The 17,883-nt window shown below is 43.9% G+C and overlaps 1 protein-coding gene across 1 annotated transcript in view; it reads right to left on the bottom strand.

The window, feature by feature from the left end:
- Positions 1–17,253, bottom strand: part of NELL2 (neural EGFL like 2) — a 159,409-nt gene extending 142,156 nt beyond the window's left edge. Inside the window, exons 1-2 of the mRNA XM_050908420.1 lie at positions 16,965–17,253; positions 16,667–16,795 (exon numbers count right to left, since the gene is read on the bottom strand). Coding sequence (XP_050764377.1) covers positions 16,667–16,795; positions 16,965–17,019 — 184 coding nt within the window. The 5' untranslated portion in view covers positions 17,020–17,253. The remainder of the gene's footprint in view (positions 1–16,666; positions 16,796–16,964) is intronic.
- Positions 17,254–17,883: the final 630 nt, after the last annotated feature.

The following is a 17,883-nucleotide window of genomic DNA, read 5'->3' as shown; positions in this document are numbered from 1 at the left end:
AACCGATCCAGCTTTAACTAGCCTAGCCCCACCCCACCCTCCCCCCCCCAAAAAAGGTGTTGGAAGCAGCCATGAGCAAGTTACTGGAGGCAAGCAGGAAAATTTCCATACACAGCACCAGCAGCGTACTAAATCGTACAGTGGAAAGACTACATGCAAATACAGTTTAGGACAAGCTATTCATTACAGATGTTTTCCAGTCCACAATAAAAACAAACTGTTATTAAATGGAATGCATAACTTGTCTTAGAAAAGGGTGTGTTCTTGAGTTTCTGAAGTGCATCTAAAGCTAAACATACAGTATGAACTGAATTATAAAACAAACTCCTGCAGAAGAGTCTTTGAAGAAAGCATTCTAATTAATTGAGCTCCACAGTTTGTTTCGTGTGCACATAATCAGCTTTTAATAGCAGCATCTATAAATCAATTCTGCATCTGACTGTAGGTTTGCTGAGCTATCCAAATTAAATTCTAGTGGTTTGTGAGAAAAAGGAGAAGGACTGCAGGCTAAAAAGAGTCTGAAAAATACAGTAAGGCTAGCTCAATTTTGTTTCATTTTCCTACATTTGTTGGGATCAGTGTCAGAAGCATATATTCACATCATGTCACTTCCCCATATTAAAATTTTTGGCTAATCTTTTTCTTAACTAGAGATTTCACACAGCCTACAAAGGGCAACAATATCCGAGACTGTTTACTTTATATTGTTCTTTTATTTAAGTAACCAACGTGGGCTAAGCTGCTCGCAGCCAATGGGGCAGCATGCAAAGCCAATCCAAAAGCAGAATCTTTACAAGGTTGAAAGGGTACAGCAGGTTTTTAAGTGGAGCATGGTGCATTCAAATTCAGGAGTTGCATTCCTGTAATGAAAACTGAAGATAGAAAGAAGTAAAACAACCTTTATTAGACCAAAACCCTGCTAGACGTGTTATGTTTTAGATACTTCAGTGGGAAGGCTGATTGGTTTGCCTTTTTTTTTTTTTTAAAAATACCTGACTCTTTATTTGAACTGATACATAAGATACTGGTTGATAAAACATTTTGAGCTACTTTTCCTATACATTTGTTCATTCCCTTCTCATAGATTCCCAATTGTTTCAGAGAGAATAGCAAAACAGGAGCAGCTACAGTTTTCCAAACCCACAGAACCTGACTTGGTTTCTCCAAGGCTGTTGCAAGGAGCTCTGTGAGAGTCTGGGGGAAGGTGTTGCAGTTCCACCTCAAGTTTAAAAGACTACAAGATACGGGGTAAACACTGACCCTGTAAGACTCCCACTGGGGCTATTCCCAAAGGGTGTGCATGGCCTGCAGGGCCCAGGAGCACTGCCCAGTTCCCAAGTCTGGGTGAACACTGGGACTACGATCTAATTGTCTATCAAGATCCAACCAGGTACATCTAGACCTTTATGCACCCAAGTGCTCCTTATAAACTGGGTACAGCCTGGTCTCACCAGAACAAAAACCTCACGAATGCCGGGAGCAAGGATTCTGGTAAATCTCCCAAGTTGAATCATGAGGACTTTGGGATACCCTACAGACTGTTTAGGGGGGATACCCCACAAACTGTGCTTGTAGTTTAGACAGCACCACAGTGACCACCAATTCTGTGTGCTTCCCTTCTTATTTCTATTAAAGAAATAGCTCAACAAGGATGTGTGCAGAAAGAACTGCAATGGATGGGAAGGAGAAAAGGGGGAGGACAAAACACACTTCAGCTGAAACTAAACAATCGAAACAAAAACTGACTCGAAGCCAAATCATTAAATCAAATAAAAACAAGGGGGAAAATGTCACAGTTTGTTCTTGCAGGATTTGGGGAGGTTCCAATTGCCTTTGCTTTGTAGCTTTCTCTGTTCTGAATGTCAGCTACAGCTTTGGTGTGTCATCCAGCAAGGGCTTTCCTCCAGCTCAAACCATATGCAAAGTCCAGCAAGTCACAACGGAATGACACAGGAGACTAGAAGAAGGACCTGTCTCTGAAAAAAACCACACTCACACTCTCTCTCCCCGCCCCCCAATTATATTGACTGTTCATACTTACCTCAAAAAATGTTAATCATATCACTTCTGGCCAAAACTCTGGCTCACCTACAAGCTACATACTACATAGCTACAAGCTACGTACATGTGTGTTTAAAGTCATTTTGGCACAGCTGAGAACACAAATCCACTGTGGTACAAGAGGGGGAAAAGGTACTGAAAGCCTGGACACATATGCTTGAATACAGCTGCAATGTTTCTGATCTGAAATAACCAAACCATTATTAAGGACCTAATTTACTTGTATAATCGGGAGTAGTTTGTGCATTTGCATAAGTAATCATGATTTCATTCAAAGTGCTTTGTTTGTAATGTTTTCTTCTCCATGGTCAAAGTCCCTGTGGAATTTTTGCTTGGTTTGTTAAGCTTGTTTGGTTTGGTTTTTTTTTAAGCTAAAGGAACATTAAAAATTGTCAACTATGCAAATGAAATTAAAATAGAACGTATTTAATAGGGGGAAAACCTTCTATCCGATATAATAGAATGAGATAATTGAGCGGTAGCAAGCCCTCAACCATTTCTGCCAGCTCCTGGCACTGACTTGGATGACTCTTTAGGAAAGAGTTTGCAAATCCAAGGCTGGCTGGGGCAAACTATGGCTGTAATATAATATGCATTCACTGTAAATTGACAATAATACCACTGAAATCTGTCTAGAAACATTCTGCAAAAAAGATGATACAATGCTAGTTTGAGAGTGATTATACTAGTGGCTGGGTTAAGCCTCTCAGCTTATGTACTGGCTGCTTCTAGAAACCAAGGAAAGTCATATCAAGTTGAATCTTTCTGTAATACTAAGCTTACCTTCCTATAGCCCGACTACTGACTCTCCCTGCTGAAACAGCCTCCTTTGCATCCCTGTGAGTCTACAAAACAGTTGTTCAGGTGCTAGCCACTAAAATACAACCAAGCTCTTTCAAAATATGGCCAAGCCCTGAGATGATCTTGAGACTTGGAGCTATGAAATCATTTTTTGTGGCACACACGTACTTAACTAGACCACGCTGCGTGGAATGGAGAAGGCGGATCTTTCCTGCCACCTACTACACAAGCAGAATCCAACTGCTTCGGTGAAGCTGTCAAATGAATGATGCAGCTGCTCGGCATGATTCCCCACCTGGATTACAGATCAGGGAAACGTCCTTTCAATGGTGGTGCATCTCAGTGTGTCAGCAGCACAATACAAATAGCCATAGACAGCACCTTTGCTTGGTTAGTAGATCCGTACAACACAGGGAAATAGATGCCGAGAGAACAAGCGGCAGATTTACACCACTATAAACACCCATTTGAGCATCAGGACTAGGTATCACAGCTCTCAATCTCAGGCTTAATTTGCCAGAGCACAATGCTAAGACACTTCTCTCATCCTCCCTTTGGCTGTGGTCCCTTCAGCAAAGAAGAAATTTGCACCAGGATTACAAGTGGGAACTGTTTACTGTAAGGTAAAGCAGCCCAGCTACACCGCAACAAGTCAGGTGCACTCTTCCAAAAATATGTAGGGTCCATCACCAACGGTTTCATGACTTTTGGACTCAGTAGGCAAAAAGTAAGAGGTAAATAAATACAGTAAAGGTTCTAGTGACTCTATTTACAATAGCATATTTCTGACAATTTTTCAAACCTTTTGCAAATGAAAGGATAAGAAACCTAACTGTAGGAAAACCTGAACTTTAAATGTGTAGGGCTCCAGATTAGAAGTCTGTATTCTTAGCACAGGATGCTGAAGCAGCTGATTTACTTAACAAGCAATACAGATCCTACCACGCTAGATGATTTCCTACCACTAAAACAACTCCCCCCAACTGCCAAAGAAAATGTAAATGTGCGCTCCTGAACATTTCTGAAAGGAATATAAGGAATTTGCACATCAACGCAGGGGGAAGCACCACACAAAAGTACTATCAGGAATTTTTAAAGGCATACATGATACAGAAAACCACTGTTCCTTCCCCACAAGAAATACTATCCCTTTCACTGTAACTATGTCATCATGCTAGATACTATCACCAGGAGAGAGGGTGCTACTCAGTGGGGACCTATTACATGATAACAAAGTGATGAAGATAAAAGATGACTTCTGTTCTTGTTCCAGAAATTCCACTCCTAGGAAATTAAAATGTGTGCTGTATGGTATGCTCTGCCCCAGGTATTTATTACTGTAATGCTTTCTGGTGATTTATAGGTTCCGGGTTATCAATTATACGATGCAATAGCTTTTTTGATTACCAGTTTTCCCTAGTCTATATTCCAACACTATTCTCAACTCCTCTTTAAATTCTGAAGATGCTTTGTATGTGCTCCCTCATAGGTAGTATCAAGTACTGCTACTTACGATGTTGTTTAGGTTTTTCATGGCCAATACCACTATAAAACCTATTATGTTTGAACAAGGACACAAGAGGTAGCGTAGAGTGGGATTTCTGTCTGCTTCTTCAAGACAGGTTCCAGCTACATTTAAAAGGTTGCAGCTACTATAGCTTTATCAATATATATGCGTATATATACATGCACGCACTCACACCCCTTTAGGCACAAAGCAGTTTTCTAGAAGCTGCTTTGAGAACACCTTGAAACCTGTGGAGAAAATCAAGCCTGTCTTGTTTTCCTTGCTGCTGCCATCTGTGGCATATGCACCTAGTTATGCTTGGCTGCATATTGTCATATGAGCACTTTGTGTCAAACTGACCTAACAACAAACAAAAATATCACACCACGAAATGCTGTTAACACTGGGACACAGACTGAAGAGCACAAGAAAAATAATGCATCGCCTTCCAGCCCTACTGGTACTGTAATAAGGGCATGACACACATGAGAACTGCTAAAAGACTGAACTTATTTCCAGTCCCTAGTTGTATAGCACAGTCAGGATTTTAAAAGTTATGCAAGTCACGTCGAGGGGGAGGACAGGAGGAGGAAGCAGTGTTGTCAGCCTTTTCCAAACGAAAAAGCAGGCTACCGAAGGTAAACAAACCCTAATCAATTAAAAACAATAAAGTACAAGCTTAATGGCAATAACAAACCGCACAAGCAGGTTATGCTAGGTGTAGATCAAGCTGGATTACGTGAACTACCCTTCTCCCAAAAGATACAACACAATTCAGGCTTCTCAAATATGTATTCCAGCGGGGAACTGGGTCATACAATGACAGACTGTAGAAGACCAGCACCCGCCAGGGCACCTCTGGATTATGATCATGCTGGGTGTAGAAACTCCTATACCCTCTGAGCAACACACCACATCTCTCCCTCACTTGGTTCTCACTGTGCAAGTGTCAGTAAGACCTATTCATGGTCTCTGCTCGGTCATTTTCTCTCAAAACCTCCTTTCCCTGTGACCAGTATGCTGCTCCTGAGGACCTACCACCTGCAGCCTGTGTTTCACAGAATCATTTAAGCTGGAAGGTACCTCTTGAGATCATCTAGCCCAACCCCAATCATTTGTAGATGCCCTGGAGGGTTTAGCTTTTTTCCCCATTAAGAATCCACTTCTCGCTCTTTGCAATGGTTTGGATCTCTCATCCTAGTTTTCCTTCACCTCTGGCTTTCTGGGGTATAATTGGGTTTTACCCACATTAGGGTTAATTGCCTTCAGCTCGCCAAACTTCTAAGTGTTATGGCTTATTTATTTTCATACAACACAATGGTGAGCTTAAGAAAGCATTAATATGAGATCCATCCTAATTTCCCAGAGGACCACAATGATGTGGTCTGCATGAAAGATTAACTTCTGACACAAGAGAATGGTCAACAGTCACCAACTCAGAGAGCTCCAGAAAACCCAAACCTTTATCCCAACAGCAAAAACAGCACAGCAAGGCAGGGGGAGGGAGGCCACCACTGGAAAAAAATTACATCTGAAGCATGCCAGACACATCAAACAACTCTGTTGCTAGCCACAGGTCTCTGGCAGCGGACTGAGCAAACAGCAGCAGATGGGAGGAGAAGGCAGGAGACTGAACCATAAAGAGAATTCAGGTACTAGCAGAAATGAGGGGGAAGTGGCAGAGAGACCACACCTGAGGGGAGACGAGGGATATCTAAGCCACCAGCCGTACTGGCATTCTCGGAAAAATCTCTACTCGCCTGATATCTGTTTTGATGCCAGGAAAAGGAAAGGTTAGAAGGATTTTGAAGCAGGAACATCAAAGAGTAGGGATACCAAGAAAGACCATACACACAGCTCAGCTACGAGCAGGGCAGACAGACAGAAAGTACATGGGGGACACAAGCTACCATTGCCAGAGGTCCCAAGGAAGCTGGGGAGGACCAGAGTTCAGATTCTCCTGCAAGAAGTTTTCTTTTAAATCAGGTATTAGTGGAGTCCATGCTTCCATGAATGTGTCTGCTAGCCCTGGTGAATCAGCTACAGGTTTTAAACACATACCCAATTTATAAGCTTGGATGAGTTAAAATTAGAAATGCTTCCAAATCCTGATTTCTTTGCTCTTGTAGGCTTGTTTTAACCGAGTACCATTAACATATACTTAGGTGCACCAAAGAACAGTTTTAGGGAGAATGCAAAGGCACCAGTTTGATTACTGAGTTGTAAGTGTTCGATGCCCCTTTGTGCCTTTGAAAATCTCTCCCTATACTAGAGCAATTCCACCAACACCCCAGATCTCCAGAGTATAGAAAGACTTACAGGGTCATCCACGCCATCCTCAGCATATTAACTGCATGTCACACAATGACTACAACATAGCTAATGTTTCCTAGATTTTTTATTTCATGCTATCTTCTAAAAAATCAAGTCTGGAGATTTCCACCACTTCCTTTCGGTAGCTATTCTACAATCTAAACTAGTTCACTGTGAAAGTCTCCTTTTATCTTGCATCCTCTCCATTTATAATACCATTACATTACTGTTACCTCTAGCTCTTTGAATACGAAATAATTCCTTCATTTTAAACCTCTAAGAATCTTCTAATACTAGACACTTATCATACAACACTTTTGTCATTGCTTGGACAAGCTGTACATACTCAAGTTCTTTCAAAAGCTTTCTTAGTAAGCCAGTCCTTTTTACTGTATAATCAGGTTTGCTGTTGTTCTCTTCACTCTCTGAAATTCATTGATATTTTTCTGAAATGGAGAAACCCAGAGTGAATGCAATAATCCAGATGCAATCTCAGTTTAAAAAAAATTCAAGCTCCCAGATCTCTTACTACAGTATGCTTTCCTTATGCTTCAAATGCTGACGGTGTATGCAGGGATTCTTAAAAAGAGCATCACTGAACAGGGTACACAAGGTTTTCCTCAAGGCTACCTCAACTCTTTGAATGGGTGCTGAGCAAATCTGGGGACTGTTTCAAGTTCAAGGGATATTAGCCAAAGTTACAGGAAATCTTAAGAGTGCCTTTGGAACAGCTACGGCCCAACACGCAAATGCATGCTTAGGGAGTTATTAAAACACAGATTATTGACCTCAAAACCACAAAAGCTCCTTTGGAACCCTTCTGGATCATGACACAGCTGTATTTAGAGACTGGTAGACTTCCAGCCACGGAGTCAAGGCTGGCACGTCTTCTTCTCTTGATAGGATAAACAGTACAGATGTTACTACCATCTAATTATACTTAAATATGCATTTATGCTGGGGAAACTGTATAAATGTTGCCCTAACAGACAGAACAACTCTACAACTGGAGGTCTTTTTCTTATTATACTCCCTCTATGTTTTCAGAGAGGGAAATTGCCACTCAAATTCCACTAAAAGAATTCTCAGTTATGGATCGCTAGCAATATTGATTGTAATGGCTCCTTTGGAAACATTACAGTCTATTGTAGCAATGTTGTTGCTGCTGCAAATATGTTAATCTGCTAAAAGCCTTTTGAACACTGTCTTCAGAAGTCTGTTTTAGTCTACTCGTCCTTTTAGACCATACCCATTGCTTTAGCACCTTGCAACAGCACAGAGTTGTGAGTAGCATCTCCCAAGATGGCTCAAGACAAAAGTCAAGTTTTCTAAGCTTGCGTTTCTCTCTGAAATAATCAGGATCACACACCCCCCAAAAAAAGAAAAGCAAACAAAATGTTGTTTACCATAACAAATAATGAGAAATTTTTGCTGTAAAATTCTTCCATGTTGAAAATGGCTACAGTATTTTTTTTCCACCCAAACATGGTTTAAAGAAAAGGGGGAAAAAAAGAAAAAAAAATTTACTCCCTAAATGGGACCGTAACTTAAATAAAACAAACTCGTAGCAAATATGTTAAGTTTTTAAAGTTCAGTAACAGCTACCTGAAATATCTGAGTGAACATTCATAATGGGTATTTATCATGGAAAACATGACCAGGCAAAAAAATGAAAAACTAAAGTACATTTTATCATATTTCTTCTCAGATTTTCCTGAGAAGAAATCTTTTGGACAACACCAAGATGGAAAAATTAGCATTTCTTAAACATTGAGACAAAATCTAGAGGAATTTAGTCAAAACAGATGAACAGAAAAAATTCAGTGAAAAATCATTTTTCACCCCTTATTCAGCTGTACCTTAGCAGTGCAGGTAGGAGAATACAGCTGATCTGTGGATCTGCACCTTGGCACACGACCAAGCAGGACAAAATACAGGGAACTGAAGAGTCACTACATGGAAGTACAGTTTCCCGTGACAGCTATATATAATCTCCAGCTCTTATCCACTGGTTTTAAATAACTTACGAGCTCAGTTCTGTACCTCCCTTAAGACTCAGTGGAAGCAGTGAAGTTAACCATTCTTGAAGTTATTTTTCCAAGCTGGCACCTATATGCCCTGGAGGATACAGACTAGAAGAACATAAGCAAGGGAGGGAGAGTAGGAAGCCTATTTCTCACATCTTAGAAGCAAACAGTAGGGGAAAAACAGACATTGCAACTGATCTAGAAGGGATGTATAGGAAATGCTGGTGTCCTCTGTGAAACCTCACTGGAGAATGAACTGTGCTGCAATGGGGGGAGAAACCATAAAAAAAACCATCAACCTAGCTAGTCTCAGCCATGCTTCATGACTACAGAACTATGTCACAGCAAAAGCAATTACATAAGGGTAGCAAGACCTCGTTTTCCCACGTCACTACCCCTTGCTAATGCAATCCTCCCCCAGCAATATGGAAAGACGAGCTTGACAGCTACCCAGAAGAGTCACTGCCCCGCTCTCAGGGCACACGTGCTGCAGGTGCTGGGTTCTCTCTGGCATGCAGGACAGATGCTGTCCTGCTGTCAACATCACATCTTTAACTTCAGCCGAGACCACTACCCCGTGCTACGCTGCCAGGAGAGGCTGCCTGGTGAGCCGCCACCTGCGCTTGGCTGCTCCTGATGGGGACATCGACATGGAGAGAGGTCTCCTTGGCCTCCGCTCCTCCAACCATCCTGCCCCTTCTCACGGCACCAACCAGGGCTCTGCCCCACATCACTACACTGACATTGTCTTCATGTATTTTCCTTCCATACATGCCCCAGAGCTGCACATCATACTCATCTTCAGCTTTCCAACAAATATGCCAGGTTGAGCCCTGAGATAACACTAGCCTCAACAAGGGTTTTGTTCTTACAATGTTTTAGAAGAGGCCTCATTGTAAAGGTAGGAACAAGCAAATGCAAGTCTCTGTTATTAATCAGTATGAATGGTTTTCGGCAATACTGAATGTATAAACAGAACATGGTTATTTGAATTAATCCGAACAACCCAATGCTCATTTAAAAAAAAAAGTTTTAGAGAATCAGCATTGTCCCAATAGAAAACAGACCCCCCAGGGACTTCAATTTATTGCAGATATTAGATGCAACCTGGCTGTGAAAAGCACCGGGTCAAGTCCACGGGAACACAATAAAATACGACATTCCTCTAAATGGAGTCACATCCTTGCTCATTAATAAATGCAGGTACTAATTCACTCCAAAGGTTGAAGTAGCAGAGGCTGGAGATGTCAGCTGTCCCACCAAGCCCAGGCAAAGCCACAGAAGTCATGCTGCTTGGCACCATCTCCCAAGGGGATCTGGGCAGGTAAGGTACGGTGCCTACACCAACAAGCAAGTATCATTTCTCTCCCCACGCTGTAGCTTCTTCCAGAATCCATGCTCTTAAGAATTTAACAGACTGAAAGGTGACAAGAGCCCATATCAAGACACATAGCAAGAGATGTGAGTACAAAAAAAAAAAAAAAAAAAAAAAAAAATCAAAACCCAAAGGCTATGGAGGAAATATTTAATTTCTGCTTAGTTCCTTTCCCTCCCTCCAAAAAGCCCACTGTAGAAAAACAAAAAATAACCAAGACAAAAAAGAAAATTTTGTGTAAAATACCTTTTCTTGCAATGAACAATGACATAATTTTTAGAGCCGTACTTAGAACAACTTTATTGCTCTACACTTATACCTTTGTGATGCTTTATATGCCTAATACACACTCTCAGCAACATTATTTATTTGAAACTTTCAGCATTAAGATAGTTGCAATCCCCAAATGCTACAGGCCAAGTTTTCTGTCATTCCTTAACATTATTGTGTATCAACTACGCACTAATGACTCCATACAGGGATTACAAACTTTTCTTCTCTGGAAGCCTGAGTTTCCTTAGTATCTGCCATTTTAGGTCCCCATTCACTTTCCATTTCTCAGTCCTACCCTCTGCTGTACCATTACAAGTATCAATCACAAGTCCGCAACATTTAAGTTTTTTTCTTCCCATAACTTTTTCCCCTTCTGTTTTACAGATAAGCCAGCAAGGCAGTAGTTAGCAAGCAACAGTCTCCAGTACTAGGTATATTCATGATTATTCAGCAGTGTATGGTTATGCAATGAGTAAGTGCATCCTAGTTCTCCATGCACGGTAACTCAGCATGGTTTGGGATGGGAACTGGATGCAGGATTCTCACATACTACCTCCTCCTTTTTTGGGCAGGCTCTTCAAGCAGCAGACGCTTCCCAAGCACCTCCTCTTGCTACCACTGCTAACAGGAGCAGGAGGATGCTGAATATTCAGCTCTTCCGGAGCAAGGGGATGCCTCACGGCAGCAGTCTCTGCTCTTGCAGGCCCTAGCAGAAGCAGCCCAGCTCTTCAGGGCTCTCCTTCAACATCCAGCCCGGCTCCCCAGCAGCATCAATCACAACCCTGGCAGTGCTGTACCACGATGGTTACTGTTTGCACGGGTGCAGAGGTGACTTTGGAAGGTGCCAGAGGTTGAAGAGGATGGGGGCAGCAGGGGGAAAGCATAGGCTGTTGTTCCAGATACGCCAAAATCTGGATCTCTCTGGCTACCGTGTTGTCATAGAGTAATTGCTTACACTAGGCATTTCTAACATTGACAAACACTCCAGTACTTACTGAAACTAAACTCAATTATTTCAGTCTTCCTGAAAACTAAGGGGTGAGGCGTTTTCTTTGTCTCTCCGAAAAATTCTGGGAATTTTTATTATCTACAGATGATCTCTATGCTGGAGGTCCCACATTTTGAGGATTCAGTGATTCTGAGAGAAACCAGCTTGCTTCCAAGACAAAAAAAGCTGCAGATAGGTATTCACTCTGCAGTCAGCCATACCAGTTGGCAACATTAGCATCCTCTCCCGCAGCTGTCTGTTACCGCTCCTCTGGGAGAGGAGTACAGCTGGAGAAAGGGGTTTACAGGACTCTCTAATCCCTGTCACTGCAGTCAGCCAGGTTCGCTCCTGACGCTGGCTGACTTTGCCATCAGCAGACATGGAAACACTCACATGATCTCTTGCTTCGGAAAAGTTGTGGGGACAGTAACCTCTAGCTCCCGGGTGGTGACAAGCAGCTCGGAACAGTACTATTTTCAGCAGGCTCAGCTGGAACCTGGAGAAAGCATCTGTCCATAGTTTCAATAACAGGTGGCAAGGAAAAAAGTGTGTGTGAAGTGCATAGACAACGTAAATCCTATTCCTATAATGAAACGACGTTTAGTCGCATCTAGTTCTAAAGCTTTATTTTTAGCTCCTTAACTTAGTAATGTCCAGAGATGATGTCATAGGCCAAAAACCAGTGATCTATCCAAAGGGATATAGGATATATTATATAAATAGTAATATTGTCTTGCTAGCATTTTTTAAAAATGGGCTAATGATGCAGTCATGCAGCAATAGATAACAAATTATTTACACCAAGAGGCCTATTTTAGGGGTTTTTTTCTGCCAGCAGTTTGTGCCAGCAAACCCCAACTCTAAGAACAGTAGTGCTGAGTTCTTTCATGCATCACACTGACAGACTAGATCATTTCTTTGGTGTTTTATAGCACATCTTGTTCCCCATCAGAATATACCATATCTTGCCTCTAGAACTGTCCCTCCTCAGAGATATCTAAATAGTGTTTATAACCATATTAAGAGTTACACATCCTAACTGGCAGAGAAAAAGCTTATCCTCTGAATGAGTTCCAAGTCCTGCATTCAGACACACAAGCTCCCACATTTTTGTGACTGTCATGCCCTTTTCATCTTTTCCTTAAATACATGCTCCTGTGCTTGTAACCATCTGACTGCACTCTCCTGTCCACCCTATGTACTCCTCAAAGAGGAGGCTAAACACCTTTTGATGGGCATATACTTTCCTTACACATCACTTGCATTTTTGGTGCCTCTCATCTCTTGATGTACACTGTACCTTCCACCACTCTCCACTGCTGCTGGAGGTGGTTAGAAGGTGTCTCCATTACCACATGTACACTCTTTGGACAAAGATAGTCTGATGCGTAGTATTTACTCTCAACAGCAAGTAAGACCCAGAAACACTATCAAAATATTATATCTATAAAATATATATAATAATACAGAGTCTAAAGGGAGGAGGGAAGGTGACAAAACGTTACTGCCTAGAGGAGCACCAGAGGAAACTAAGTTACTCTTGCAGCCTTTATTTAAATTCTCACAGCTCAAAACATAATTTCCTACTGCAAGTTGAAATACCTGGCTTCACTGGGACCTTGCATGTGCTTAACATTAAGTCTACGCTCAGGAGACTTACTTAAGGCAGATGTGTCTGACCCATCCAAAACCCTCAGCACCCTCCAGCCTCTGCTGTTGTGGTTTTGTCTGCCTTTTCAAATTTCCCTGCAGTTACATATGCAACAAGTGCTCTTGCAGGAATATCATGTTCATGTTTGCATAGGAAAATGGCTACATTGACTTTAATCTCCACCGACCTCCTCAAATTGTATTAATGCAGTATATTTACAAAGACAGAATTATAAGAATGACAATTGGTATTTCTCCAAAAGCCTTCTTCAAATACATAAATTACACTTCAATCCACCCACCTGATTTGGGCTTTACCTTTACGGTCATCCCTGTTTTGCAAACGGAAAATGAAGGTATTGAAAATTTCACTGACTTACGTAAAGTCACCAACAGAGAGAAATTTGTGGTGTAGATATTCTGACTTCTGTTCTACTGCTCTGACCAGAAGAGGAATAATTTTTCTCTCAACATATTTTGACATAATAATATCTGCTGTTGGCTAGGAAGTGCTGGCAGATGTTCACATATAGCAACACTAACGTTTTGGAAGACTTCCTCCTGTTTTCTATTCATAATTGTATCTTCCCACAAACTACACTGGAACATTTTACAATTACTTTGCAAATCACATTTCTCCACAAAGAGAAGTCCCTGCAGCTAACTAGAGCCAGATTACAGTGGCATTCAGGTGTTACTATCCACTACAACCAAGGAGCAACTGGCACCTAAAAAGCTTTACAGTTCAAGACCACGGCATCTAATCCTGCTGAAATCAGTGGGAAGGGTTCTCTTTCCCAAATCTTATACTCTCCCTAAGATTTGTACAGTGACAGAGCAGATTGGTACACAAGAAAGTCCAAGTGACCGCAAATTTCAAATGGCTATAGCTATTTCTAAATCAGGAACTGTAAAAGGAGCAATCTAAATGCCTTTGAATGGACTATAACAGACTAAAACTACCTTCAGAGAGTAACTGCTTACTGTGTTATATGGCCTAGAAATATAAGTACCTTTGAAAATTAATTACACAAAGAAGAATTTGTCAGAACAGCCAATTAGATGCTAAAACCCTTGTATTGAAAATTGATGCTACATCTAATTAAGCACTCAAAACCGACTTTTTGCCTAGAAACAGAAAGAAAGAGACTATTCTGCTTTAGCTGCATGTACAATTTTCCCATCATATATCTTTAATTGTCTGTTACCTGTTGGCAGTTCAATCTGCCACTTTCATAATTTCTTCCTAAAATAAAGAACAGCATTTAGGCTGTCTGTATGTTTTAAGCATATGTAAAGTAAGGCTTTACACCAGTTGAGAATGTAGTCTATCAAAAAAGGCAACATACTAAAATGTCATAAATATGTATACAGTACAAGAAAAGATTCAATATCTGAAGAAACCAAAAGGCAAAGGATCACAAAGCTTCCAGAGTAAGTTCACAGATCATTTAAAGTCATTTGTGTCCTTTTCACAAAATCATTTGGGTCTATGACTAAGGCTTTAGCTGGGATAAGGAAAAAACACATAGGCAAAAAACAAATTTAAAGTCAGCACGCACATATATTTGAAATTCACACACTGCAAATACATACATTAAGAGGCATACATTGCAGCAATGTTCCCATGGTGTGAGCTCTAAGAGCAGAACAAAAATGACTAACTGGACCCAGTGGTCTGATCAAGGAAGGAAATTTCTCTATTTCCAAATGCAAGTTAGGAAATGAAAATCTGTTTGCTCAGTAAGGACCCCATTTACTATAAGAAAATCAACAGTCGTCTTATGTAGTAGCAGGAAAAGTATCTCCAGTCCTGCAGGGCGCTGAAGACTTCCCAAGGGATACTGAGTGACTTCAACCACCATTTAAACCCAAGTGTTTCCGTCCTTGTTATTCCCCGGATTCATCTCAACAAAATAAAAAGGTTGGTGTGAAAATTTAAACTCTTCTCTCTTTTTGCTATGACTAAACTGGTAACCCATTTAGGAACTACGTACACCCGTAATTACAAAGAAAGAGGGAACAACTTGAAAAAAAATTCTTTTACCCAGTAATTTTTTTGTCCTGACATTGGGAAAATATACAATAAAAAGACTTATTCTTACAAACCTCTAATCCTGTTACCACTGAAGTCAAAGGGAGTTTTGACTTCCCTCACCCCATTATAGCACAATGAGGCCTCAACTCAGAACCATACCCTAAAAATTACTGCTATTTTAGGACACGAACCCCACGGCCACACAAACATGTTGCCATTCTAAGCAGTCACCCCCTTCACAGAGGACTCTGCTCTGCAGCCACAAGCCCATCACGGATGTTAAAAACCAGCATGTGTCGGTGTTTCTGAATGCATATGCCCATGCGTCTCCACATTAATGTCCATAGTGACACATGCTGGCTGTACCAGGGAAGAACACCGCTAGAGAGATCACCTTAAAAAAAAAAAGCCTTTGGCAACTATTAGCTTCTGATAAATTATCTCATTAATGCAAACATGAAAAAGAAATTCCCTTTCCAGATCTTATCTCCCTTGAATTACAACTCTTCTGTATGGGAAACACAGACTCTTGCCTGTTGCAGTAGAAATGCTTTCAGATCCGAGTTGAAACTCCTGGCATGACACAAGAAGCCAGCAATCAAGTCCCCCTATTTTAAAACTACAGGCTGATGCGGAGATTTGCTCTGGCTTCACCAGATGTTGAGCCATATTCCTTGCTCTTGTTTAGTCAAGTTTCCAAGGAGCATTTCACCATCTTTCAGAGAAGAGATTTGCTTCTAAAGGCCATTTTTAGGCTTTTTTTTTTTTAAATTAAGATAGAGGGTTTTTTCCTGAAAGTGTTCTTGACTCTGGCTTCATTTAACGTATCAGTATGTTACTAAAGTGTAATTCAAAAATATACTGATAATGAGCAAGTGTAGGCAACGTAACCTACACCAATAAATTCAACTAGCCATTGAGAGTTATTTTACAGCCCTTTATGAATTACAATATAAGGAAGTGTAATTATTTTTTAATAAACCTCCTAAACCTATTTTTGAAAGATGGAACAAGACTACTATATTTGATTTCTACTCCCAATATGAACAAAAAAACCAATCACAAGCACTAAAAGAGACTAAAACTCATTCTTTGTTTCTCATGAGGAGTATGACATAGAAGCTCACAAGGGCCACTTTCCCGTGGTAAAAGAAGGTATTCTTATTTTCAGCCATCTGCCTCACTCCTCCGGGGCACTTCATTTCAGCATTTTGCTCGATTCACATGAAACTTTCAGCGAGCATTTCCTTAGCTGGAACTGGGGTATGTTTAGCATTTCCCAAGTAAAGCAGAAGAGTGGGTGGTGCTATTATTCATCACCGCACCCCACGACTCACAAAATAAGCCATCTGCCATCCCCGTTCCTGCTGTACTTTAATTAAGCGTCTACCAGTCAAAGAAAAAAAAAAGGGGGGGGGGGGGCGGGCGAGGGACAAAAAAGGCGGGGGTGGGGGGAAGAAGAAGAGTGGAAGAAAAGCAGGCAGGAAGGGAAAAGACCCCGGGTGCTTCAGGAGCGGGCAAACCCCTCGCTGTGGGGGGCGGACGACCCCCCGTGCGCGGCGCAGGGGCCCGACGGCGACGGCCGAAGTTGAGCGGGGCCAGGGGGGCTGGGGGCGGCCGGGGGCCGCCGTACCTGGGAAGAGGAAGGCTTTGCTCCCGTTGTGCAGCCCCGGCACCTGGCGCACGCCCTCCGCGGAGCCTCCTAGCTGTAGCTCGGACAGCACGTCGATCTGCAGCGAGGGGTCCACGCCAAAGCCTGCAACTGACCCAGAAAGTGCCGTTACCCCACCCGCCGACACTGCAACTTTCCGAGCACACACACACAGCCCCACACCCCCCAGGGGGGTCAGGTGCGGCCAGGGCATCGCCGCCGCGAAGCTCCCCCGGCCCCGCTCCCGGGTACCCTCCCGGCGGGTCCGGCATCCGCCTACCTGGCCCCAGGCAGAGGAGAAGGCAGAGCGTGCTCAAGCGAATGCCGGACTCCATGGTACACCGATGCGCTCAGTCCATAGTCCCCCTCCTCCGGCTGCTGCGGGTGAAAAACCTCCGGGGCCGAGGCTGGGTGCCTCCCCGCCTCTCACCGGGAGGAGCGGACCCCCCACCGCCCCGCAGCGCGCATCACGGCGGGCGCCGCGCCGCCCCGCCGCCGGCCGGAGCACACAAAGGCGAGGGCGGGGGGCGGGCGGGCAGCGCAGCCCTCCGCCCGCGGGCAGACAATGGGGGGAGCCCGCCGGAGCCTGCCGCCGCCGCCGTGCGAGCGAGGCCGCGGCAGCCGGGAGGCGGAGGCGGCGCACCCGTGCCCCGCAGCTCCCCGCCCCGCCGCCACCACCAGGCGCAGCCCCTCGGCTGGAGAGCCGCCGCCTCAGCCTCCGCCCGGCTCCCGCGGGACCGCCGGTCTCCTCCCCGCCGTCCAGCGGGAACAGCGGGGGTGGCGGGAGGGGCCGCCGGTTTATGCCGCGGCCGCAGGAGCCGCCCACCGCCTCCGCCGGGCCGGGCCGGGCAGGGCCGGGCCGGGGGGAGGTGCCGCCTCGCCGCCCCGTCCGCCGGGGGAATCGCCGGGCGCGGAGGGGAGAGGGGCCCGCCGTCGAGGGGCTCCGGGCGGTGCCGGCCCGTACAGCCGGGAGCGCCGCTGGGAAGTTTGAGGGGAGCCGCCGGGGAGGTTCGCCGGGGCCGGCGGCGGCGGGGAGGGCCGGCGGCGGCGGGAGGGCCGGGCTGCCCCGCGGGAGGCAGCGGCGGGCAGCGGCCGGGCGGCGCTTGCCGTGAGCCCTCGGGGCGCTCCCCTGCCTGCCGGGCGGGCGGGCGGGCGGGCGGGCGGCCTCTGCGCTTTGTTGTCGTCCGCCCGTGTTGAAG

The sequence above is a fragment of the Gymnogyps californianus genome, chromosome 1 (assembly GCF_018139145.2).
Source record: "Gymnogyps californianus isolate 813 chromosome 1, ASM1813914v2, whole genome shotgun sequence".
Lineage (NCBI taxonomy): Eukaryota > Metazoa > Chordata > Aves > Accipitriformes > Cathartidae > Gymnogyps > Gymnogyps californianus.
The sequence above is the reverse complement of the archived record's forward strand: the minus strand, read 5'-3'. Positions and strand labels throughout refer to the sequence as shown.